This window comes from Ranitomeya imitator, chromosome 6, assembly GCF_032444005.1.
Source record: "Ranitomeya imitator isolate aRanImi1 chromosome 6, aRanImi1.pri, whole genome shotgun sequence".
Taxonomy (NCBI): domain Eukaryota; kingdom Metazoa; phylum Chordata; class Amphibia; order Anura; family Dendrobatidae; genus Ranitomeya; species Ranitomeya imitator.
Genome location: NC_091287.1, coordinates 466,476,274 through 466,504,249, shown reverse-complemented (window position 1 = coordinate 466,504,249; position 27,976 = coordinate 466,476,274). Strand labels below are relative to the sequence as shown.

Genomic DNA, 27,976 nt, shown 5'->3' with positions numbered 1-27,976 from the left:
AATATGTCCAAACAAGTGTGCATTATCTACATATAGCCTTCATGTCAAATCTTTACATATTTTTATACCATGTTAATATAAAAATTCATGCTTGGCTCATTACCTTCTTTTTGGCATCTTGGTACATGAGTTCGGCACGCTCTAACTCTCCTTCAAGAGATCGCATTTTATCCTTGGACTCTTGCATTTTCAGAAGATCTGCTTGATGTTCTGTAGATTCAGAGATTAGATCTTTTTGCATGAGGGAAGCCTTTTGGTTCCACCTTTCTAAGTCAGCAGTGTGAGAACGTTTGGCTTGATCTAGGTCGCTCTGAAGTTTCTCTACAATCATCACGTAGTTCTGGATCTGAAATAGAGAATAGCATACTTTCCTACATCTGCAAATGCTTTAGTGCCTTCAACATTATTCTACTAATTTTGAAGAACCACCCATTGATCAGCTGCCCTTTTTGATTATTTTATTTGACCCTAGCCAAAAATAAAAGTGGTAATTAATGTTATTATAACATTAATAAAAATTAACACTGGTAATAAAAAACAATGTCAATGTACAGGATGATCATAAAAAGAATTAGAAAAAAAAATGCTTTCTTCAAAATTTAATGCCACATCTGCCCACAGTTTGTATATATAGTATTGCAGCTCAGCATGGTCGGCGTCAATGTAGCTGAGCTGCCCTAGACTCAAAATGCATGTGAAGGTGTGGCACGGTTCCTGAAAGTATGAAATTGAAGTATTCCTGATTGGAAACAACCGTTGTATTAATTACCGCAATTGCTATTGCACTAAAACCAACAGATGATAAAACGGTTTTCTCAGTAAAAAAAAAAAAGTATATGGTTTGTTTCTTATTTACTGCTAAGAAATGCTGCAATGATAGAGGTATTGTTCCAAATGTTTCATTATTTGCTCACTTTGCAGACCACACTTTATAACATACATAGCCTCCCAAGGAAGCCCAAGCGAAACGCGCGTTGGGGCTGCTGACTCATCCTAGTAGGACAATATGGGTAAGGATATGGACTAAGTGATAAATTGTATTTTCCATACATGTACTGGTATGCTGCTTGGGATTTTGTCTTCCCAGTGTACTCTAATTCAATTGTCTGATTGACTATGATTTATTACTCTTTTACTAGCAATACCATGTTTGTGTATTGGGTTGTTTTTGAAATGCTGAAGCACTGTCACTTTATGACTAGCATTTGTTGTACTATCTGAGTAAATTTTCCATGGTCCAGTTCCCATATCTACTATACGTGTTTTTTGGATGAGATAGTCGTCCTGTTCCCACTGAGCCCTTCATATTACCTTGCCTTTATGTGTAATGTACATGTCTTTTTACCTGTCTTTTTACCTATGTATTTTTCTGAATACATTTTGTAATAATTTTTTAAAGGATTGCTACTCCGTGTTTTTGGTGTCTAGTTTAGAACATAATTTGGATTAGTGGCAAATCTTCAAGTCAATGGGCAGTTTTCATTGTTCTTCTACGGACTGTTCCCAATGGGAACTCTTGGGTGTTTGCAAACAGAGTATGATAAAATAATATGTAACCTTATATCAAGAGGGATGAAAATCGGTCTAACAGTGGTAACACTAAGGCAAACAATGACAACTAGTGAAGCCAGATATTAGCATCGAGCTAGACAAATACTGTTTAATATGCAGTAGGGAAAACTGGATGTGCATGCCATTAAATAGAAAGGAAGGATGAAGATCATGGGGAGTTATGTTGCATATATTACCACACGGACGCACACAAGAGATCAGACTATAAAGGCAAAGGCGGAAGGACACGAAAGAGAAGGACTTTTCTGTTCATCAGATTTTAGAAAGGCACATAAAGGCTTATTGTTTAGTTACTAATTTTTATTCTAAGAGGAGCTGATTAAATACCACATCCTGCTTATTCTAAGCAGTTCAGCACATTTTTTTCATTGCTTTCAATTTGACTTGTAAAATCATCTTAATTTATTATGCAGGCTTGATATCGCAAGCCAAAAGCCAACATTTGTCAAGTTAAGTTCCTTGAATATTTCGGGAAATAAGCTAGGATAATGGTGTTGGGAATACAGATTGTGTATCTATACCCAGAACCTACTGGCACTAATTTCTGACAGAAAACTGTTCTTTACAAGTCCACAATCAAATTGAAATACCTGATTATAAGACAGGACATAGGAGTTCGGTAATAGTATTTAAATCAAGGTCTAATAACTAGAACCCTGCCAAATTCAACCAAATGTTTCAATGACATTTCTTATATATTTGTCAAAAATGCAACCATTTTGAACCTAATAATGAGCCTATAAATATATTATACCTATGGGATATGAAGTAAAGTGGCATGTAAAAGTTTGGGCACCCCTGGTCTAAATTACTGTTGTTGTGAACAGTTAAGCAGGTTGAACATGAAATGATCTCTAAAAGATCAAGAGGAAGATTTTTTTTTTCTCTAGCAAAATGGCGCCGCTACGACATGCGCAGTAGCAGATATCGGATCACCTCTATATAAACCGGTAGCTGCTACTGCGCAGCTACTGATTTTTTTTTTTTTTTTTGTTACTTTGTTATCAGTATAACCTCAACCATAATAATTATATGCATATTACACATGTGATTATGCTGCATATTTTAGTATGTACATATAATACTTATGTTAACTAGGGGGCAGGTCACTGAGGGATCAGTGACCTGTCAGAAACCTTACACAGTTCACCCCATGAAAACCCCCTTCCCACAGGCCGCCACGGAGCACGAGCATATCAACTACAAACTGAAAATAAAGATTAAACAACAACAACAAGACGGATTTCATCAACCAAGGTATCATTTTAATCAGTATAACAGCGCCGAACTGACACTGTCTGTAGGTTACTGTGCACAATCCTGCTGACAGATCCCCCTTAAAGTATTAGCTGAAAACACACTTTTTTTTTTATTCTGGAAAAACTTTTCTGTAAACCACATTTTTGTGTAAACTCTGTATTGTCTAAGTTGCCTTGTTGGTCAGTAACAAAAACTTTGTTTATTATTTCTGTATTTTTGTATATTGCTTATATATATCTGTATATATTGTGTACATAGGCCACATCCACATAATGTATAGTTTCGAACATTTCTTCACATGACTGTTGCTTATTTTTATTTTTTTATTTTTTGTTCTTTGTTCTCTGTATTTTTTGTTCTCTGTATCTTTATTCCACCTCTAATTATGTAGATACTTGTCTTCTAGAGAGGTTTGACAAAGACCCATCACGGGGTCGAAACGTTACCTACTTTATACCTACCACTGAGACCTTCTCTATTTTGCCTAATATTGTGGTGACCTGAATAAACTTTTGCTCTTGTTATGCATCCAAAAATTCAAAGCTTGAGTGCGGCTGTTTTCTTCAACTTATGACTTTTGATTGGATCATCCACGTTCAGCCAGCACCTATCTATTTATATACGGAGTGCACGCCATTCTTTTCCGTAACAAAAACTTTGACCTTGACTTGCCACAAAGTTTGCCATGGCTGAGGCCTGGATATGGCAAATATATGCCAACTGAATCCAGTGTTTGTCTTTGACTTTTGTTTAAGGTCATAGCATAAGCAAGTCTTAAGGGAAACTGTTTTCGTTTTAAAGTAAAAGGAAGGTAAGGGTCTCTTGGTGCCAGAATAACTCGGGAATGAATACCCTTGTACCTTTAAATGATCCGATGAGAATTTCACTGTCAATTACTTTTGACATAATTTGCTTTACAACCATTCTGGTGCCATTGCAAATAACTCTTGTTAAGTTAAACTTTCTTAATAGCATGATTATTGCTCCAACTTTCAAATTTAGTCTATGAGGACGCATACCACCAAGATTTAAGAATTGAATTGGATAGTTTGCTGCTTCCTCAGCATTTGCAGTGTCTTGCTGAATTGAATCAATGCTGGTGTAGCATTGATATGCATTGGTATGCATTTTTGGTCCAATATGATACAGGAAAGATATATATCCAATTTGAGGACTTCAATATTCCTCCAACAATAGCTGTTCTTCATGCATGCTCAAATTATTTCGGTTCTGCTGCCATGTGGCACAACAGGAGGAATTTGTCGAAAATCTCCACCAAAAAGAAAGACTGTGCTTCCAAACGTTTTTTGGAGGGAACGTTTGCATCTTCAGCCATGGAGTTATTTGCACAATATGTCAACTGCATTTACAACATGAGCTAGAGCCATAGAAGTTTTGTCCCAGGTTATGATTTGGGGGTTTTTCAACTCATTGGCAGAATTGCTGCCATGACGAATATTGAAAATAGACATTTCATTAATTGGTATAGGCAGTTTGAACAGATTATGTGAAATTCAGCCTCCCTCCGGCAAAGTAGCTGCAATACCTGTAAATACACATGGTAAGGCTAATTCGTTTTTGCTACGAACGTAATGCACGATGGTATTATACAGGAATGTTTTTCCACTTCCACCATTTCTGTCAATGAAAAATAGACATTTTGGAAATTTGAGGTTTTCAATCGCTTCTTTGATTTTGTCTAAATGCTTACGTTGTCTTGGGTTTAACATTTGGAAATTCTCCTCAAAGTCTTTTCGGCAACAGGGTCGCAATATTTGCCAGAATAGACTGACTCATCGTACTTGCCAACAGGAAGTTGTAGGCAAAAAAAACCCTTTAATGACTTTCCATGTGCCACACACAGACTCAATTTCATGTAATGTCATATAGAAGGCCTTTCCTATATGAGGAAAATGCCTGTTATAGTCTTCCATGAGATTTTTATTGTGCCATTGTGAAACAATGCTGCTGCATTGGATGGCTCACACATGATGCATATAAATGCATACAATTGCCTAAGTTGTATTGGCATTTGATAAGTGGCGGCTTCTGTTAGGCAAGTATTCCATTCTATATTCTATTCTAGTCATCATCAGTTAACCCTCTTGCAATACATGCTTTTTGGAAAGTAGCAAAATGGTTTCCTTTAGTTGTTCGGAGATCCTCAAAAGAAGAGAATTCGGAAAAAGCATGTTTCTCTGTCTAATGGACTACAGGTAAACATTTTGCCAGTTGTGGTTTTATGACCTTTGCTAGGGGTTTTCCATATCACAAAAGAAAAGACCTAAAAAAATGTAAAAAGAGGTCAAATCCAGAGTATCTTATAGAAAAATTATTATCTTTATTATATTAGAAGACAGTATTATAAACATGAATCAGAGTTTAGCCAACCAAGCAGGATAGAAAAGGTACTCAATCACTATATATGAAAAAAATAATAATAAATAAATTATGCACACTATATGAAATATTGCATAAAATGTACCTAATCGTAAATTTACATATAGTAATATATACCAGCTCATTGCATAGTTAATCCCAACAATCATATATAAAGTGCATGTACACAAGAATCTATTGAAGAACAGCTGTGCACCATATTCAAAATGTCCAAAGGGACTAATATAGTAAAAGGCTATTGCACAAGTTGTCCATGAAAAAGTGAAGTGCAAATGCATGGAGACTTATGCAGAGTACTAGATGGTAGCCCGATTCTAACGCATCGGGTATACTAGAATATGTATGCGTAGTGTATAGCACAGACCACGTAGTATATTGCACAGCCCATGCAGTACATTGCGCAGCCCACGCAGTACATTGCGCAGCCCACGTAGTACATTGCGCAGCAAACGCAGTACATTGCGCAGCAAACGCAGTACATTGCGCAGCAAACGCAGTACATTGCTTAGCCCACGTAGTATATTGCAAAGCCCACGTAGTATATTGCAAAGCCCACGTAGTATATTGCAAAGCCCACATAGTATATTGTGCAGCCCACATAGAATATCTATGACAAAGACAGACAGAAAGACAGACAGATGGAAGTGACCCTTAGACAATTATATAGTAGATAAGGAGATAGAAAGTACAGAGCTACATAATATAAATATAAGGTGCATGTGTAAGCATATAACTTACATGTAGTGAGAGACCTAGACCCCAGTCTGCCGCCTCAACACGAAGAATGGCGAAACGCGCGTTGTGGTACCTTTCCTATCCTGCTTGGTTAGCTAAACTCTGATTAATGTTTATAATACTGTATTCTAATATAATAAAGGAAATAATTTTTCTAGAAGATACTCTGATTTTACCCTTCTTTTGCATTTTTTGAGGTCTTTTCTTTGGTGATATACAGTGGGGCAAAAAAGTATTTAGTCAGTCAGCAATAGTGCAAGTTCCACCACTTAAAAAGATGAGAGGCGTCTGTAATTTACATCATAGGTAGACCTCAACTATGGGAGACAAACTGAGAAAAAAAAATCCAGAAAATCACATTGTCTGTTTTTTTAACATTTTATTTGCATATTATGGTGGAAAATAAGTATTTGGTCAGAAACAAACAATCAAGATTTCTGGCTCTCACAGACCTGTAACTTCTTCTTTAAGAGTCTCCTCTTTCCTCCACTCATTACCTGTAGTAATGGCACCTGTTTAAACTTGTTATCAGTATAAAAAGACACCTGTGCACACCCTCAAACAGTCTGACTCCAAACTCCACTATGGTGAAGACCAAAGAGCTGTCAAAGGACACCAGAAACAAAATTGTAGCCCTGCACCAGGCTGGGAAGACTGAATCTGCAATAGCCAACCAGCTTGGAGTGAAGAAATCAACAGTGGGAGCAATAATTAGAAAATGGAAGACATACAAGACCACAGATAATCTCCCTCGATCTGGGGCTCCACGCAAAATCCCACCCCGTGGGGTCAGAATGATCACAAGAACGGTGAGCAAAAATCCCAGAACCACGCGGGGGGACCTAGTGAATGAACTGCAGAGAGCTGGGACCAATGTAACAAGGCCTACCATAAGTAACACACTACGCCACCATGGACTCAGATCCTGCAGTGCCAGACGTGTCCCACTGCTTAAGCCAGTACATGTCCGGGCCCGTCTGAAGTTTGCTAGAGAGCATTTGGATGATCCAGAGGAGTTTTGGGAGAATGTCCTATGGTCTGATGAAACCAAACTGGAACTGTTTGGTAGAAACACAACTTGTCGTGTTTGGAGGAAAAAGAATACTGAGTTGCATCCATCAAACACCATACCTACTGTAAAGCATGGTGGTGGAAACATCATGCTTTGGGGCTGTTTCTCTGCAAAGGGGCCAGGACGACTGATCTGGGTACATGAAAGAATGAATGGGGCCATGTATCGTGAGATTTTGAGTGCAAACCTCCTTCCATCAGCAAGGGCATTGAAGATGAAACGTGGCTGGGTCTTTCAACATGACAATGATCCAAAGCACACCACCAGGGCAACGAAGGAGTGGCTTCGTAAGAAGCATTTCAAGGTCCTGGAGTGGCCTAGCCAGTCTCCAGATCTCAACCCTATAGAAAACCTTTGGAGGGAGTTGAAAGTCCGTGTTGCCAAGCGAAAAGCCAAAAACATCACTGCTCTAGAGGAGATCTGCATGGAGGAATGGGCCAACATACCAACAACAGTGTGTGGCAACCTTGTGAAGACTTACAGAAAACGTTTGACCTCTGTCATTGCCAACAAAGGATATATTACAAAGTATTGAGATGAAATTTTGTTTCTGACCAAATACTTATTTTCCACCATAATATGCAAATAAAATGTTAAAAAAACAGACAATGTGATTTTCTGGATTTTTTTTTCTCAGTTTGTCTCCCATAGTTGAGGTCTACCTATGATGTAAATTACAGACGCCTCTCATCTTTTTAAGTGGTGGAACTTGCACTATTGCTGACTGACTAAATACTTTTTTGCCCCACTGTATATGCTTTAGAGTTGGATTTACCGTATTTCGTATGATCCTCTATGGGTTTTTTTGTGTTTCTAGGTGTTTTCCATGTAACATTTTTATCATCCCATTTGTAATATTGTTGGGCACTAGGATCTTTCCAATTCAGTTTAAACCAAGCACGAAGTGCATACTTGGAGTCTTTCTGTTGCAAAATGTTAGCTTCTTGACCTGGTATAAAGTATATTGTATGCTTGTCCTCAAGGTTTACTTTTAATCTTTACACATGATCAGTTTGATTGGCCATTTTATATTCTCCAGCATGCTTCAGGTGCACTTACATATCAAGTAATTTTTTACTTCATCTCATTCAATTGTGGATTCTTTTTCGGTGAAGACAGTAACAAATTGGATATTTGTACAATTATGCCCTTTGTAAACGTATTTGAACAAATATTTTACACTTTGTATGGGACTGCAAAACTCTACGTCTATGTGGGCATTGTATTTCAAAGAAAGATAAGAGTTGTAATGTAGAACCCATCTGTTATCAACCCTTTTCCATCACGTTCAACAAAGTTCTCTTCGTTCAGTCGTTGGTATTTAGGGTATCCATTTACATTGGTATTAGTTTTGGAACAGAAATCCTTGGAAAAGCCTTTGCTACAGTTCCCATTACCCATACATGGTGCATTTGGATTCAGTGGACCACATGGACCCTGTAACATGCAAGATCTTACAGTTTTGTAAAGCATCAGATTGAGTGTCTTTGTGTAGGAGCTTCACACAAACAATGTTGTCAATTCTTTCTTTCTCCCAAGTCTTGTATTCCAGGTCCATAAATACCGATATGTGTCTGTGAGAGACCCCTCTTTTTGGGAAGTCGAATACATACACCATACCATAAACTCTTCCAATTATGTGGCATCTGGTTGTCTCCTAGTAGAAATTTCTGTTTCATGTTAAATACTCATGCTATTAAATCGGGCCTGTCACATGGTTGTTGACTAAGAAGTAAGTTTTCCATGATTTCCATCCATTTTGGACTGCACGTGACTGTTACAAATAGCTTAGGTTTGCCATATTTCCTGACCATTGCCATGGCATCTTGGTAGTTCTGTGCTTTATTTCTTGGACTTCCCTGGAAAGTTGAGGACAATATTACTTTTTTTTCAGGTAGGATATCTACATCCTGGAAAGAGTGGTTGTTTACTAATTGGTGAAGAATATCATATTTTCAGCTCTTACAGTACTTAGATTCTTGCACACCCAATTCAAATGGTTTGCCTCAGTTTTAAAGTAGGCTAATAGACATGAACCTGTCAGCTGTTTTGGCCGCTATAGGATGCGGCCACTGCCTTTCAGGGCTTATCTACAGCATTATATAATGCTGTAGATAAGCCTCCGGTCCGACCTGTAAGATAAGAAAAATAAGTTTTATTATACTGACCCGGGGGGCCGCTCCGGTGCGATGGGTGTCGCAAGTCCGGGTCTGGCGCCTCCCATCTTCTTGCGACGATGCCCTCCTGCTTCTTCATCGCTCCCCGACATCGCGCTCCTGCGCAGGTGTAATTATCTGCCCTGTTCTGACCTTTCCCAGCAGATAAGTATGCCTGCACAGGAGCGCGATGCCGGGGAGCGATGAAGAAGCAGGAGGGCAGCGGCAATTATAAGATGGGAGGTGCCGGACCCAGACCTGTGACACCCATTGGACCAGACCGCACCAAACTGCACCCCCAAGTGAGTATAATAAAACTGATTTTTCTTATCTTACAGTTCGGACCGGGGGCTTATCTATAGCATTATAGAATGCTGTAGATAAGCCCTGAAAGGCAGTGGCCGTATCTTATATCGGCCAAAACTGCTGACAGGTTCCCTTTAAGGACGTGGTAAAAAGTACCATCACAAATGGCAACGTGGTATGAAACCATTGAAGATGAGTCTCATTCCTTTGACCAACTGCTTTTTTCGTAGCTCTGTAGTCCACCCAGAGTACCCATGAGGGAAAAGCAATGGGTAGCACACTGGGTCACAGAGTCTAATTATGACATATATATTTAGTAAAATTCCACTTTTAGAATGAATTGTAAGGTCACGGTTTTCTGGGGGTGCAACAACTGCACTGTGGAAAATTACAGCAATTTCCCCTCTGGCAGTGGGAGCGTTGATTCTGCTGGGGTGCACAGTATTTACTTTTTCTCAAAGTCATGTTATATTCAATTGGCATTCAGTATTCCAAATTTGCCTTTAGCATTTGTTCTTGTTCAAATTTCAACATATTTTTGTATTCTCTGTAGAAAGGATTGATATTTTCGAGAATTCTTTGGAGACTTTACATTACATTACGAATGCATTCAGTGTTGGGTGGATTGTGCATTCTTTTATTCAAGGCTTGAGCCAAATCCAGAATATATAACTGGGTGTATGTTGGCGATTCACCTTGGTAAGAGTGTCATGCAGATGTTGCATGGCAAATTTGCCCATGGATTCTGGAACAGAAAGGACCTGATCAGTCAACTTATGAACCCATTGGTGCAAAAGTGTATGCACTATTGTATGATCTTATGTTTTCCATAACATTCTTGACGTTGGTTCTGATCCCTTCATGCAATTAGTAATCCAGGGATGCAAGTGTACTTCTTCCAATATGAAGGTTCTATTATGACAACAGTTTTTTGTAATTTCATTTTTGAAATTGTTAGTATTACAAAATTGGGCATTTTTTGTTCATTGGGCCAAGATAGCATGCTTCAATGTCATTCTTCATTGAAGTTTTCGGCAAGCAAAGCAGTTTTGCAAGATCTCAAGTTCTTACACCGGCAGGCAGGTTGGTTAGTATGGCTACTCTGTGTCTCCCTGTTTTGGGTTCACAATGCCGCTGAAGCTCACCTTCCATCAAATTCTGTTGGGTAGACTTATGCTTTTCAGTGTCTGCAATGCACATCTGGTGACACTCTCTTTGGGTGAGATTTTGACAGGCAGTCCTTTTTCTGACAGCACTGGCTTCATGCTGCAATTGAAGGTGCTGTTCTGCAACATTACTTCTACAAAACCTTTGAGCTTCAGCCCTTGCTTTTTTGCCTTTGTACTTGGTGGCTTTTTGGATAGCACTATTATGGAACGAATAAGATTATAGTGTAAGAATAAGAGTAGTGCTCTGCGGTGTATTAGAAATAAATTGGCGTCGGAGTGAGTGCGTGCACAGTACTATGAACCCGTTCTACGCCCGGTGGCGAGGATTTTGATTGGTACATTTTGTGCTATGTTAATTATGTAGTATAATACTTCAATAAAATGGCGCTGTGGTAATTTTGTAGTACAATACTTCAATATTCGCGTACACAGTGTCTTCAATAAAATGGCGCCGAGTGGAACATGCACACGCGCTGATTCCGGCACCACACTGTACAGGTGCCGTCCACCCCGGCATCAGACAGATGGACACGTGCAGCGTCATATATATAAGATTCAGCATATTCACAAGGGAAGATCGGCACCATGAAAACAATAGAGGTAGAGGGCTTTCATTATATTCCTTTGTTTAAACTGTTCAGTAAGTGGAGCACGTGGAATTACTAATTTAGAGATTATCTCATCACACCGTAAAACGTGCTTGAATGTATGTATGGCTTTTGATCCCACGTCTACTTATAAAATCAAGAACATGCAGAGATCTGGGAAGAGTAAATGCTCAACTTGAATTCCATAAAGCAATCTGCCAACCTGTCAACTTCACTCACACAATGTTATTATTTAACTTGATGAATGGGACGTCTGCTTAAAGGAAAATTGTACAGTTGAAGGAACAATTAGAATTTTTCCCCCATTAAAGGGTATAAACTTTGTGAATGAGAAGTTTCAGTGATAAGCTACTCAATGTTCAAGTATCTATCATTATTGATCAATGAAGCATGATCATCTTTCTATAATCTGATGGACTCTACAAAGTAAATTGTTGCATCTCTTGTGCTAAGATCTTAGACAATATCTCATATGAGGATAATCATCAAATATTATACATTTACCTGGCCAAGATGGATCTCTTGTTCGTGCGAGAGCTGTTGATTTGCCTTTTCTGCCTGGTTTAGTCTATCCTCCTGATCATTGTTTTTTTCCCACAATTCCCGAGATTCGCTTTGTAGAGATTTAATCCTTTGCTGAAGCCTTGAAACTTCACCCTCTTGGAGACTCAACTAAGAAATAAAAAAAAATGTTTGTGTCTCTCAGGCTAGTCTCACACTGACGTGCAAAGTTCCATTTTAAATTTGAATTATAGAAATAGCAAATCAGAACCTCTGAATGAAACTGATCCATTCTATGACATACAAAAAGAGAACCAAATAATCTCCATTGTCAACATTTTAATGGGAAAAATAACATGCTCTATTTTACTTGTGGTAAAAAATAATAGAACTTGACATGGAGCTACCTAACAGATGTCTGTACCACGGCTGTGGAGTCAGAGTCTGAGTCGGAGCCCATTTTGGTGGAATCGGAGTCGGTGTCATGGAAATTGAGGAGTCAGAGGTATGGCTTGCAGACTACACAGCCCTGTTAGGGCTGTGAAGTCGGAGTCATGGAGTCGGAGCGTATTTTGGTGGAGTCAAAATCGGTGTTATGGAAACTGAGGAGTCGGAGGTATGGCTTACCGACTCCACAGCCCTGGTCCGTACACAAAGATGAACCTAGCCATAAAGAAGTTGCTTGGCTGCACTAATTGGCAGAATGTGCAAATGTTATCTTGGTCTCGAATAACACTTTTAATTAGCAATGCAATTCCTCTGGAAAGGGAAAACCTCTATTCAGTTGGTCATACTACCTAATATCAAAGAATATGGGACCAATAAGGACTGGGCCTTGAATCTCCAAGAGCCCTGTAGCAAACACACAGTTGGCTTTTATAGTTCCTCTGCTTGTTCCAGGAGAAAAAAAAACACATTAACATGACCATATTGTAAAAGAACATCAAGAATATGCAATGCCTAAATGGGAATCATTAATTGCATTACCAACTTCTAAGCTGACCCTGAACCTTACTGCTCTACTTAAAGCAGAGGTAGAAAGTAGACGTCTAATGTTATTTATTGATTGGTTGCTAAGAAAGGTAAAAAGAAATAATTTCTCTTTTGAAAGAAACCTTTAATTCATTTATAGCACAGCCAGAATATAAAGGAAAATCTAAAGCCAGTAAATATACAATTCACTAAATTGTTGATACTGTACTAAATGTTTTCTGAGGTATGCTCTACCTGATATAATAAATTCAGGGTTACACTGCTACAAAATCCGCAAAAAATCCAGATTGCACAATTTTCATTAATTTAATAGAAGATTTTCAATAATAAGCAGCGCCGTCCCATTGTGACAGCACATATTCATCATTTAGATTGTTACTATGCAACAAGGTCAGCGCTTGCCTCTCACTGAATTAAACCAAGTGACTTGTGAATACCCCAACTTCCTTCCATGAATCTAAAATTGTTTATTGTTGCACATAGTGTGATGGGTAACACAAAGGTCAACAATGACAGAAAAGCCCCCTCTGGAGGACTAAACCTTTAATTCCAACAACTCGAGGACTGTACTACATGTAAGTGCGCCATGCACAGAGGAAGTGGTAGAGAAGGAGCTGAGCGTTTCCATCTTACCAACAGCTACGGATACTGAAGAATGATCTGTGAACAGACGTTTCAGTCTAAACTCTCAGAGTACTTACTTCTTCTTGAGTGCCAAAATATTTCTCCTGTGATGTTTTCAAGTCTGTTTTAAGTTGTAAAATGATTTGATCTCTGTTATTAACCTAAAAAAAAAAAAAAAAAAAAAAAGAATATCAAAATTAAATACAGATGGAGAATAAGCGAGAGTTAGGACACCAGAATGAATAACTAACTTCATTCAAAACTAACTTGAGCAAGACAAGGCATTGTGCTCTCAAACTCTTTGTGTCATCTCTATTCCTTGCTGGTTCCTTTCAATGCACGATCCCTTAGATATTCCACACAAAGGGCAATACCATGTTAAAGGACTACAGACAAACCTGTAAAGTGCTGCAGAAACTAAAAAACTGTCCAGTTTAACCCCTTCACATACTAAGAAGCTCTGCAAGGATAAGCAGAGGACACCACAGATGTCTACCCATACAAAAGATATAACTGCATACATTCTACGAGAGAGCTCATCTCTTGGGAGCAAATAGATAAGTCACGTATGTTTTTGGATCTGATCCTGATATTTCGATACATATAATAGTTACAAAAATGGTGAGTGACCGGCCAAGCATGACTAGCAGTTCCATTCTTTGTCTTTTTTCCTAGAACTTAAAGGGAACCTGTCAGCACGTTGTTAGACCCCAAAGTAACGTCATCAAAGAAAATTACCTGTAATGATGATTACTTCCATACCTTTAAATTAGTAGTTACTATCTCTATGTTTCTTCATAATCCATCAGAAAATTCTTATATAAAAGAGCATGGCCTAAATTTACAGCTTTCCATATGCGCAATATCTCAAGTCTCTGTGACCTGCTCACCTTCCCGACATCTCGCACCGAATGCCATTCCTGGGGCGACGCATACGCAGATGCACGATACAGCTTTCGCAACGTTTTCAATATGTTTCCGTACCTGCGCCATTCCCAAGAATGACGACACCTGCAGGAGATGCTGCCCAGTGGAATAAGTCACAGAGAGGAGTGACCTGTCAATCATTGTCAGGAGACCGGTGCCGGTGTCACGGGTGTGTCAGAAGCTGCAGACAGTCGCTCTGCATCTGACTGCAGAAGGTATCAGCAGTTTGCTTTGCAGACTTCTTCCTGGGCCTTCTGACTTTAGGACCCATTGGCAACCTCCCCTGGCTCTAATTGACACACCTGCACGGAAGTGTATATAACTCCAAGCTCGCTGCTGGAAGGTGCGGTTAATATTTCTATTTCCAGTTGTAGGTTGCGGCTTGGAGACATAGCAGTCGGCTATCTTTCTCTTTGGTGTTTGCAGAACGTCCGTGTTTCTCTCTGAGTCTACTCAAGCTAAGTGTTCCCCCCTTGTATGTGTATCCCATCTGTCTTTAGTGGTAGTGGTGATTGACTAGCGCATATCCTGTCCTTCCCGATGCATGGCTTATTGCCAGAGTCAGGCAGAGATTAGGTATACTGCTCGGCGATAGGTAGGGAACCTTTATAGGGATGATAGGGCAGACAGGGTGACATTAGATCTGTCTAAGGGTCTCCACTCCCCCCATCCCTGGTGTTTGGCTTCCATTCCCTTATCCCTTCGTATTGCACTTAGCCTTTCCTACACATTGAGTGACAGCTGGGAGGAGAAAGGCCAGAGATACCCTGCACTTGTAAGCTCATTTGCATAAGACATTGTCAATGGATCATGAGACCACACAGACATGCATTTATAATATAAAGTTATAGAAGTAATCATATTGTCACAATGTTATTTTGGGGTCTAAAAGCTGCTGACAGGTTTCCTTTAACCTGCAGTGTGTTCATTCAAACAGTAGTCAGAAATTTAGGAAATGAAGGGTAGTACTCTGTTGGACACATTTTATTATACATTTTTTAAATATCATCGTTAAAATCCTTGCACAAAAAATGGCAAAAACTGTGGCTTTCTAGTAGCTTGTCAAACTTGTCTCTTTCAGTAACACCCAAAAAATAATTATGACTATAGTATCGTTGGTTTAAAATTTGCTGTGCGCTATTCTAACATTACATTCCTCCCAGAAATAAAAAAAATAAAAAATACAAATGGGTGTTACCATTTCACTTGTCAATGGGTGGGTCCCTACAGAGTCTGGCATTATCAGGACTGACTGTACACTATCCGTCAGTGTAAGGACAAACCCACAACTCGGGACACCCAATTGTCAAATTATTTTAAAAAATTCTAGAATAACTGGAATAGGAAAATGTACAGTTATAAGAAAAGATATATATATATATATATATATATATATATATATATATATATATATATATATATATATACTATTTACGTATTTTGATAAAGCTGACATGTAAGGAGATCTCACACATCATCTTTGCGAAATGGCTAGTCAACTTCTATGGCAGAGTTTCTACTCATGCTCCGTCACCTGTACAGAGATTATAATGCAGGGTGAGGTAGGAGGTGATACCTTCACCTGATATGGTTTTGTGTGTAGCCTTCATTTTTATCTTTCCTATGAGGAAAACTAACTAATTGCTGAAAATAATCTCTACAGAACAGTGTCAGCCTACTTTGAGGCTCAGTGTCCAGGTTGCAAATTGCTAAATTTCTCTCTTTTTTTTTTTTTAAACAGATAATACCATAAAAAATAAAAGATTTCTCCTAAAATCCTGTCAAAATTCTTAAGAGTCAATAAGCCTTATTTTTTAACGCAATTATCCTTAAGCTATTGGAAACTTCTGATTTTTTTTTTGTAATATAACTCATCACCTAATTTTGCTTCCATCTGCTTTCAAATGCTGCTCACCAAGATTTGTACACTATATTCAAACTACATGTGAGCAGGACTTTCCTGTCTGAGCCTCTCAGCACCCAGCCCCACACTCAGATGGGAAAGTCCCACACACAAATTGTTTGTATAGCTATTGCTGAGCAGCAGTTAAAAGGAGCTTCTGAAGAAGCACAAATTAAGATTGAAAAAGCACTCCAGTATTTGTTGGAGAGAGAAGAAAACAAAATAAGGTAATGAAGCATATCACGAAAATGTTTAACTGTGCAATGCCTGTGGGATAATGAAATAATAATAATAACAATAATAATAATAATAATAGAAATTTTACTTCATTTTTAAAAATATGTTTAACATAAAAAAAGTGTTTTTCTTTTCACCCATTCCTTCTAAGTCCTTGAGTATCTTTGAGTCCTTGGATGTAATATTTAGAATGATATATCGGAATAAATGCTAATTAGTCCAAATAACAAATAAATCCAAAAATAAATAAAAAATGGCAATAAAATAAGAACCAGAATCTAGAATGTTCACTGGCAGCTTAGGGATTGGGATGACGCAGTAACCGAGAACATGCATAGATTATGTGCTTATGAGCAGTTATTTAGCTGCAGTAATGGGGTTGTTCGAGGAAGAACTGGAAGATATTCACAGTAAGAACCAAGTCCAATAGTATTTGCTAATTCGTATTATATGTTTTTTTCGAGTTACAAATACCTGTCACAACTTTGCTTTTTCCCCAACTAATTCTAGCACTAAACACAGTAAAGACTTGACAGACGCCGAAAACAGATCATGAAAGAAAAAGGAGTTGAATTACTTCTAAAAGTAATGACGCATACGTTGTTGCGATTTGTGAAGAACACAGGTTACAAATGACATGCCTTGTTATATACTGTAAACTTGGAATTGACAAGAGGCTCTCGTAGAAGGAGGGGGGGAACGTGTGGTAACGCACAGGCACACACCTCTTGTTGTGCAGTTTTATGTCTCTCTGTGACAACTGCCAGCTTCAGCTCCAGTCTCTTCCTTTCTTCACTCATCTTGGAAATGTCCTGGGACTGCTGCATGATTTGCTCTGTCAGCTGAATATTTTCTTCCTTAAGTTTATGTAGAAGTTTGTCCCGGTGGAGTAGCTGGATGTAAAACAGATAAATGCAAGGTTCATTTCAAATATTGCTGTCCCATCTTCACATTATGCTCCCTAAAGTGGAGCCTAATCCTCTGAAGGAATTGCTTCTAATTTGAGCAAAAAGCTGCTTGTATCTTGAATATTCACAACATGCAAGTACATAGACTCCTACAAACTTGAAAAGAAATGGCATTTTTGACAGCTGTTTGCTTGGGCCATAGATGTAAGCAGCTGTTACAAAGGAAATACTGGATTTTATTTCCATAGTTTTATAATCATACAGAGCCGTCTGTGTTGTGTTCTGAGCAGGTTCCTTTAAGTCTTCCCATTCGCTCCTCTTCCCATTGACTAAACCTCTGTATAATTCTCATATAGCATACCAGTAATTTATTTAAGGGGAATGACTTGAATAAATAGTTTACTCAAAGTAATAATGTTTCGGTTTATTCCAAATATCACTGGAATGACCCATTTCCATTGATCCTTTGAGATAACATCTGCAGGGATTTTATAATGATAATGCGCACCTTCACTGGCAGGACATGGGCTGTTTTAGGTTAGTCTGTATATGAAGTCTGTTGATGGGTCTGTACGGCAAATATCCGGTATTGAAATGGAATGGTTCAGAAAACAACAATGTTAATTTGGAAATCAAAAATATATTCAACTTTCTTATATTGTCTAGAGGTGATTTGAACTTGCGGATATAAAGGGAATCTGTCATCAACTTTACACCTTCCCAAATAGAATATAGGGCCACCATCAACTTTAGACATGAAAACAAGGTAATGGATACTTGTGTGGCCCCAAAGTGCTGCTCTGGGGCTGAGAAATTCTATTGTAAGAGCGTATGAGTATATGCTAAGGTGCTAAGGAGGGGTGGAAGTGAACTGGAGGGTGGACCGATGCACAGCAAGTTCATCAGTCTCATTATTTTACAGAAGGTGCCACCATTCCTCTCATTGAGTGACAGCTCTACTCTACACTGGTCAAACTAATGCAACACAGGGCAAAGCTGTAATTCAAGGAGACGAAGGTGACACCAATTGAAAGTTATGTACTTCCACCCTCTTTAGCATATATATACAGTATGAGATTGTATGTATTTGGGGCCATTCAAATATCTATTACCTTGTATCTTCAATTCAATTATTATTCAATTCCATTCATTATCAATGGGAGCACCGGAGAATTAGAATGTATGGAGAAGTAGTGTGCATGATCGACCACTCTTCAGCGTCACGGTTCTTGGGAACGGTGGGGACCTGGCGGTCAGACCCCTTTGACTGGAAAATTATCCCTTATACTGTGGATAGGGGATAGCTTTCGAACTTGAGAAAACACCTTTAAGGCTGGATTTATGTACCTCACAAGCCCTGAAAGCAATCAGGAACTTGGAAAAATATGTGTCGTGTATTTGACTTAGGGGATTGTCCTCATTGATCAGTTGTAATAAAGGAAAAGGTGAAAATTTTGGAGCAAATGCTCAATTTCCCCATAGAGTCCTCACAAAGGAAATTTACAGAGGCATCTGCTACTTTTACATTGATCACATGCACCAAATTTATCATCCAGCATGAGCCACTTCATTTGGTGCATTTTTAGACCATCTATATATACACTTTCAACTTCCCAATGCTAAAAATCACACTTGTAGCCTAGCAGGTTGGATTCCTGAATTATATATGTGTTTCTCTAGTGCTTTTGCTCACGTTATTATAAACAGAAAATATGCATTTTTGGCTGTTTGGAAGCAGAAGGGAAAATGGTTTTTCTACTTGGCACACATCATGGAGACATTACAAAAGGTAACAGAAACCATAAACAATCACAACAGGATCCCTAATTATAGATGTATATTTTAGGTACTTACACTGCCAAGGAATAAGGAAATAAAAAGCAAAGGTTAATACAAAACAGGCAATTAAAATTGATTACCTCATCATAACATGCAGAGTACTGGTTTTGAGCTTTGAATAGTTCCTTCTGTAGGGCCTCACGTTTGCTTTCTTTGTCGTGTATCTAAGGAGAAACAGTTACAGAAAACATTTCAATAGAAACAACTTGAAGAGCGCCGACAAGTTCTCTACTCTCCAAATTACTAAAGGTAGAGTAGTAAATATAGAGCAATGTCAAACCCGTTATTTCGACTGCCGCAGACGAGCTCTAATAACAGCTGCTCGAGGTGCAATTTTACAGTCATTTTTCACATGATCTTTGAACACACTTACGGTTCCCGAGCGAGGGCACTCTGGCCATTTTGGCACTGAAACACAGAGCAAGCGATAAGTGATTGGCTCCATGTTAATGGGGAGCCAGCATGAATGCGCGTTGGGGTGAATGAGGCGTTCATGTGATTTCAACATTTGCTGCACCTTGCGTGATATGAAGGATTTCAATTTCATCATTTTCTAAACACAGAAAAATGTATCTCTCCAATTCAGAATATTGAATGTCTTATGGAAAGTGAAAGGTCATTTGTAACTGTCCAAAGGATTGATGGAGTTAAGATACCTCCTTGACCTTCACCCTGCGCTCATAAAAAACAGTTTCAGATGACGGAGCACGGGACAGGTTTTTTTTTTCCCTTGCCAGAAATGTCCGTTCCTATTCCCTTATTGCGGCGCTGATTTGTTATCTGATATTTTTCATAATTGTGTGTCAACATTTAATTACTGTGTGTCTTCCCTCATTAAAAAGCTAACTGTCATCTAATACTGCTTAGCAACGTTCGCTGTTTACACTAATCCATGCAATTCTGTCTGCTCCCTGCCATCTTTCTCCATCACGATCAGCGACATAATTGCTTTAGATGCCATTACAAACAGCCAAGGTCACTGCCTTCAAAAATATATATTCCAATTATATATTAGTTAGAAGGAATGCCTGGAACAAGCTCCCGGCCTTTGTTTAACATGGAAAAGAATGTAACACCTTGAAAATAACAGCGCGATAGTAACATTCACAATGCAAAACACAAAGGCAAGCAAGGACATAGATAACAGACTTAACTAAAACTTTACTAACTAGTATCAAGCTATAATGACACCACTGAAACTACACGACACGCAGCGAGAGCTGCAGGCACTAAGAGGCGTTCATGAGACGTGCCCTTTATTAGCATAGGTAAAGTCTGCTAGATTGTTTTTCTTAGTCTAGTTAACATTTCTATTCTATGGGGAAAAAATAGGTTATTTATTTTTTTTAAAAATTAGCATGCTTTTTTTATTTTGCAGGTCTTATTTAGGAAAAAATATAAATTGAAAAATATATATTGCAATAGTACCTGGCATTTATATTAAATGTTTCGTGTCATTACGTATGTCTACAGCTGGGACATATTGGTCCTGAAATGTAGGGGAATATACAGCTCTTGGCACACCTCTCTGCAATGTGGGTGGGGATGAGGGTGATCAAAAAATAAAGAGTAAAGCCAACGGCATGATGTTTACTCCAAAGACAAAATAGTCCACACAGTCCATGTGAATGGCTAAAATCCTGGGTAAGTGGCAAGTATGGGTTAGGATAGTTGTGACAGCTAAGGGCAGAAAGGACAAATGATGATAGCAGATGGTTTGTGTTGCTGACATTTTCAATAAGAGACGATATCCAGTAGATTATAGTGGCCACTAAACAATGCACCGATTTGCAGTGCTTCACTCCGTACACAGATTACATCTGGCCGCCACAAGTGGCCACAGCTGATCAACAACGGAGATTCCAAGTGTCAGAGCAAGGATAATCATTGTTCCAAGGATAATCAATATGAAAATACTGGGAAACACCGTCAACCCCTTAGTGACCAAGACAAATTTTGACGTTAATGACCAAGTCAAATTGTACAATTCTGACCACTGTCACTTTGTGTGGTATTAGCTTTGGAACGCTTCAACAGATCCCACTAAGAATGGTTTTTTTTTTTACATATTGCACTTCACGATAGTGGTAAAATATCTTTGATATGACTTACGTTTATTTATGCGGGAAAAAAAACGGGAATTTGGCAAAAATTTAGAAAATGTTGCAATTTTCAACTATTTCTGTGCCTGGAAATCAGAGTTATGTCACCCAAAATAGTTAATAAATAACATTTATCACATGTCTACTCTATATCAGCACAATTTTGAAAATATATATGCAGGTACGGCGCACCAATCGAGCAGCCTCACACTGAGCGTTGCGGTGATCAGGGGCGGATGTCAGCTCTGCGTGAGAGCTGACACTCCTCAGCAATGCCCACGATCCATGCAAGCACCGATCACAGGCATTTGACCCATCTGATGCCGCTGTCAGCAGTGAAAGCGACATAGATGAGCATCGCGCAGGGAACTCATTCCTTGCGCGTTTCCATCAGGACAATGTGATGCGATCGCGTTGCCCTGATGGTCTTCATGGAGACCCCTGGCCGCAAGATGGCCACGGAGTCCTACGGGGTCCTGCAGGGAAGGTGGCTTGTAAGCGCCTGCTCAGAGTAAGTGCTGACATGCCTCCTTCCCTGCCTGTCAGATGCAGATGTGATACTCTGCAGTGCCGAGTATCAGATCTGACACCATACAGTGATGTCCTAGGATGGGATAATGAAAAAAGTTAGAAAAAAACTAAGAAGTGTAAAAATGTTTTTTGTTTTTTTTTTAAATCCCCCCAAAAAAGAAACAAATATTTTTCCAATAAATACATTTATGTAAATAAAAAAAAATAAACAATAAAAGTACACTTATTTGGCATCACCACGTCAGTAACAACCCACTTTATAAATCTGTCCCACTAGTTAACCCCTACAGTCAACAGAAAAAAAATAAAAAACGAGGCAAAAAATAATGCTTTATCCTCATACCGCTGAACAAAACGTGCAATAAAACGCAATCAAAAGATGATTGTAAATAAAAATGGTACCACTGAAAACATCGTCTTGTCCCACAAAAAAAAAGCCATCACACAGCTCCATCAGCAGAAAAAAAAGTTATAGCTCTCAGAATAAAGCGATGTAAAAATAATTATTTTTTCTATAAAATAGTTTTTATTGTGTAAAAGCGCCAAAAAATAAAAATATAAATTGGATATCGCTATAATCGTAATGACCCGAAGAATAAAGCTGCCTTACCACTTTTACCACACGCAAAACAATAAAAAAATAACAAACAAAAGCAATTCCTGAATTGCTGGTTTTTGTTTATTTGGTCATCCAAAAATCGGAATAGAAAGCGATCAAAAACGTCATATGCCCAAATATGGTACCAATAAAAATGTCAGCTCGTCCCGCAAAAAACAAGCCATAATATGACTCTGTCAGCCGAAATATTGAAAAATTATAGCTCTCAAAATATGGTGATGCAAAAACTATTTTTAACAATAAAAAACATTTTTTAGTGTGTGACAGCAGCCAAACATAAAAACATGATATAAATCTGGTGTCCCTGTAACCGCACCAACCCAAAGAATAATGTCGACTAATCACTTATACCGCATGAGGAACGGCGTAAAAAATAAATAACACTAATTCTTCACAAGCTGCTGATTTTTTTCATTCTGCCTCCCAAAGATAGCAGTAAGGCTCGGCGCACATTTATCCAGATCTTTGAAATACATGATTGAGGCAGAACCCCCGGTGGAAGATTCCCTATAATGAGGCAGATGTAGGCACTGTGGACTCTGTCTGACCTGTGATCCGGTGGTGTCCGTCATTTTAGGGCTGCATAAAAGTGCCATCAGCCACACCGCTGAACAGAGAACAGACGGAGTCGGGAGTAACTCTGCTGCCGCATTACAGTGCATGGATCCATCAGGTGTTTCATCTGTCACGTCACTCAGAGATTTAAATGTAAACCCCGATGTAAGTGTTCAGCGTAGAGGGCTGGATAAATGTGATCCTAAATGTTATGTAAAATGTTCCCACTAAAAGCTTCAAATCAATCCACAAAAAAGCAAGTCCCCACTCAGATCTGTCATCTGTTAACGGAAATATAGGGGCTTTCACATTACAGAAAGGCTCTGGAGAAGCGAAATGGCTCCTCGCCGCCTAAAAGAAATTCCGCAAATTCTCTGCTCCCAAATCCAAATGCCCCCTCCCTTCTGAGCCCCGGGGTGCCTAAACCCCATTTACCGCCCACATGTATGGCATTTCTGTAGTAATAAGAGCCCGCCTAATTTACAGGTGCATGTCTCCAGAAGCATGAGCGGGGCATAATGTACTGGTCACAACAACAGCAGTTTGTAATTTTTACTCAGCACCATCCACTGCTGCCTGTTTCTGGAAAACACCCATAGAGTCAAAATCGTCACTACACCTGGTGATAAATTCCCAAAGGGGTATAATTTCAAAATTGGGGTCACTTGAGGGGGGATTCTGCTTTTCTAGCACTCAGGGGCTCTGTATATGGAGTCCGCAAACTATTCAACGAAAATCTGCGCTCCAGGAGCCAAAAAGCACTCCATCCCCATTTTTCAAAAATTGTGCTGATGTAAAGTTGACATTTGGGAAATTGTATTTACTATTTTGTGCGATATGAGTCTCTAATTTAAGGGCATAAAAATTAAAAGTTTGAAAATTGCTAATTTGTGTTTTCTTTCACAATTACACGCAAGTCATATCAAAGAAATGTTACCACTACATTAAATACAATATGTCACGAGAAAACGTCTCGGAATTAGTGGAATCCATTGAAGCGTTCCAGAGTTATGACCTCATAAAATGACACGTGGTCAGAATTGTAAAAATTGGCCTGGTTAGGAAGGTGAAAACAGGCTTCGTGGCAAAGGGGTTAAAAGTTGCCCAACGATTACCAATTTTTACAACAAAATTTATAAAACCATTTTTTTTCTAGAGAACACATCACATTTGAAGTGACTTTGGGGGGACTATATAACAAAGTACCCAAAAGTGACACCTAAAAACTGAAAAATTGCACCCCTCAAGGTGTTCAAAACCACATTCAAGAAGTTTATTAACCCTTAAGTTGTTTCACAAGAACTGAAGAAATGTGGAAGGAAAAAATCAACGTTTAACTTTTTTCCCGAAAAAATTACTTCAGACCCAAACGTTCTTATTTTCACAAGGGTAACAAGAGAGAATGGACTACAATATTTGTTGTGCAATTTCTCCTTAGCATGCCGATATCCCATATCTGGTGAACATCCACTGTTTTGGTGCATGACAGGTCTTGGACAGGAAGGAGCACTTTTTGAACGCAAAAAAGGTTGGAATCGAGAGCGGACGCCATGTCGCGTTTGGAGAGCTCCTGATTTGCCTAAACACTCCACACATGACCATATTTTTGAAACCACACCCCTCAAGGATTGTATCCAGGGGTATAGAGAACATTTTGAACCCACAGGTATGACACAGAATTTGATAACATTAGGTTGTCATATTGAATATGTCGTCATTAGTGTTGAGAGCAAGTGCTCGCTACTCTAGTTTGCATCGTGTCCTTGCCCTGCATGTTTCGCTGCTCTTAGACCCCAAAAAAACCATGCAGGGGATCTGAGAAAGTCCGTGCATTCCCGAGCACCCAACGCAAACTCGAGTGGCGAGCACTTTAGCTTAACACTAGGCGTCATATTGTCTTCGTTTTTTTCTTAAAAAAAAAAAACAATTCTAACTCCAACCCTAACCCAACCTTAATCCCAGCCATAACCCTAACCTAACCCTAACCCCAATCGCAAAAGACACTCGGCTAAGCTGTACCTCTCTTACTCCTCCTCATTAGCTGCCATAAGATGAAAGCTGGCGATCAGGGTGAGAGCAGAGTTGTATGTCATTACATCACACAGGAGAAAGCATGTTTTTGCTGACTAAATGGGAGCATGATCTTTTTTCTCTGAATGTCTTCCACACGATTGGTCAACGTCATACAGGGAAAAAAGTTACAGTGTATCATAAATTATAATCTACATTTTATGAGCTAATATTTCTAAAACAGAAAGGAGAAATAAAAAATTAAGAACTACAGATTAACATTCCGTACTTAAACTGGTGAAAGATTCACGTTAACTAAATCTGAGTGAACGGACTATCTGAAAAACAGTATGCTGACGACAAATGGAGCAGGAAATTTAGCCAACAGAACCACTATAATGCTTGTTAATTATTTACTAAATCGTCACATACAAAAAAAATTATGAACGGCCTCTTAAGCTGCTTTGCCATTGCTTGTTTTGATTTATTTTTATAATATTATACAATCTCTTTAACTGATTAATTATTATTATTATTTTTTTTTTTTTATTATTATTATTTATTTATATAGCACCATTGATTCCATGGTGCTGTACATGAGAAGGGGTTACATACAAGTTACAAATATCACATACAGTAAACAAACTAACAATGACGGACTGATACAGAGGGGCGAGGACCCTGCCCTTGCGGGCTTACATTCTACAGGATTATGGGGAAGGAGACAGTAGGTTGAGGGTTGCAGGAGCTCCATTAATGAATGCTAATTGATTAATGCTATATCTAGTTAAAAAGAACTGCATCCAAATAATAAGTCAGCTAAATATAAGCGCAACTCCTTCACACTCCATGAAATATACGTCTTGGAGTGTTTCAGGGACTTTGGAACAGGCTCAGAAACAGAGTCCGCTCTACACAGGGCACATATAATATGGCTGATGTCTGCCTCTAATAGCAGTGATTGGTGTCTCCACTGCAGTGACATCTTAAATGCTGTTGTCAACCGCGATCACCGCCATTTAAGTGTTGTGATCGGACCCAGGTGTTTGTTCGGGTGCCATTGGGTAACTGCTGGGTAACAGCTAAAGGCCTCTATTAATGTCACATGATCTCTGCTGCGGCATCCAGCCTATGACTGAGCATTACAGAAGACTGACATTTTTACTATATACAGCAATAGTGTAGTATTGCTGTGTACAGTACAAGTTATCAAGTGATTGCAGGTTCAAGTCCCCTAAGGGGACTAACAAAAAGTAAAAACTAGAAAAAAAAGTTTTAAAAAAATATAAAAATTTTAAATCATGCCCTTTTCCTCAGTTATCAATTAAAATATTTAAAGAATAGAAAATATATGGGCATATTTGGTGTCAATGTGTCCAGAAAAGTCATAATTATCAAAGTGTAAAATTCATTAATCTGATAAGTAAAAGAGAAAAAATGAAAAAAAAAACACTAGAATTGCAGTTTTCCGATTGCTGCAACAATGCAAAAAAATTTTAGTGTCAGAGTGGTCACATACCATAATACTATTTTCATGGCTCACAAACCGGGAGGGCCCATTGGAGGGTTAAAGATGGATGTCCAAGAGAAAGAAGAGGTGTGTCTACATATTTTTTGTTTGGATAATCCACCTAAGACTATGTTTCCACTGATTTTGTTTAAGGAGTTTTTGGAGCAGGTCCATTGCAAAATCTTCATGCAACGCCACTTCAAAAATATTTCCAAAACTTTTCCTATTTATTCCTTTGACATTAAAGAGAACCTCTCACCAGAAATAATGATATTAAGCTGCAGATATGCGGTTAATCTGCAGGTTAACAGCGTTATTATGCTGGCCAACGCCTGCACGGAGCCGACTGCAGTGGAGAGAAAATTACGGTAACTTTATTCTCCCAGCCAGCATTCAGATTCAGTCCCAGGGCGGGGGCAACAGCGGTTCAGTGGTGGCTGTAACCGCGCCCCTGGCCCTGACTGACACTCGCTGTCAGTCAGGGCTGGGAGCGCGGTTCCACCCACCGCTTTTTACTCTTAGAGTGCATTGTGCAGACTGATCTAGCGCCGCCCCCATGACTAAAACAGAATGCTGGCGGTGGAAAATAAAGCTCATTTTCTCCCTGCTTTATTCGGCTACGTGCAGGTGCCTGGCAGTATAATAACACTAGTAATCTGCAGGTTAACAGCAATATTTCTGGTGACAGGTTCCCTTTAATATGAGGAGTATTTTGAGGTTTTGAAAAGCACCAGGTGGAAAAAAAAAATGCATGTCACTTCCCTGAAGGGAATCCTGATGGAATCGGCTCCAAACTTGGCACTGTCAAATCAAAAGGCTGAAAAAAACTTCAGGAAAAGAAAAACTCATCCAATAATTCCCCCCAAAAAGAAGCATTTCTTTAAGCATTTCCCACTAGGCGTTTCTCAATGCCTCAAAAAATGCCTGGTGAACAGACTAACTTTATGGACTGGAGAACTTTTTCCTTCAATTTTGCATTTCATGGTCAAACTTGGTTGCCCAATTTGTCTCAAAGAAAGGGCCACCTACAATTATTGTAATTTATAGGAAAATAAAAGAAATTGCAAATTATGGTTTAGAATTATGGCCTATGATGCTTCCAGTGAGGAAGAAACCAGGTCATTTAAATAAATGAAGCCTAAATCTTCCGCAGAACAAGAAAAGTCGCATCACTGTCCCTTCTACAAACTACATTAAGAAGCATTTAAATTAATGACCTTAACATGGATTTCCAGCTAGCTGAATTACTACACCACGCTGTAAAACAGTCATCCCCTTGTCTGAACAGCTTAGAGCCCCCAAAAAGAAGAGACTTCCATGAAACCGAAGTGCAGAAGGAGTGAACATGGCCACCGTTATTATTATGTGCCTTCCAGCTGTTTTCTGCTTATTTAAAGCAGAACGAAGAAAAGATCATTGCATATCATTCCACTAATCCT

At 38.9% G+C, this 27,976-nt stretch overlaps 1 protein-coding gene across 1 annotated transcript in view; it reads right to left on the bottom strand.

The window, feature by feature from the left end:
• Nucleotides 1-27,976, bottom strand: part of LOC138643426 (putative leucine-rich repeat-containing protein DDB_G0290503) — a 680,657-nt gene that overhangs the window by 558,470 nt on the left and 94,211 nt on the right. The window contains exons 3-7 of the mRNA XM_069732336.1: nucleotides 19,291-19,374; nucleotides 17,189-17,356; nucleotides 13,474-13,557; nucleotides 11,783-11,950; nucleotides 104-346 (exon numbers count right to left, since the gene is read on the bottom strand). Coding sequence (XP_069588437.1) covers nucleotides 104-346; nucleotides 11,783-11,950; nucleotides 13,474-13,557; nucleotides 17,189-17,356; nucleotides 19,291-19,374 — 747 coding nt within the window. The remainder of the gene's footprint in view (nucleotides 1-103; nucleotides 347-11,782; nucleotides 11,951-13,473; nucleotides 13,558-17,188; nucleotides 17,357-19,290; nucleotides 19,375-27,976) is intronic.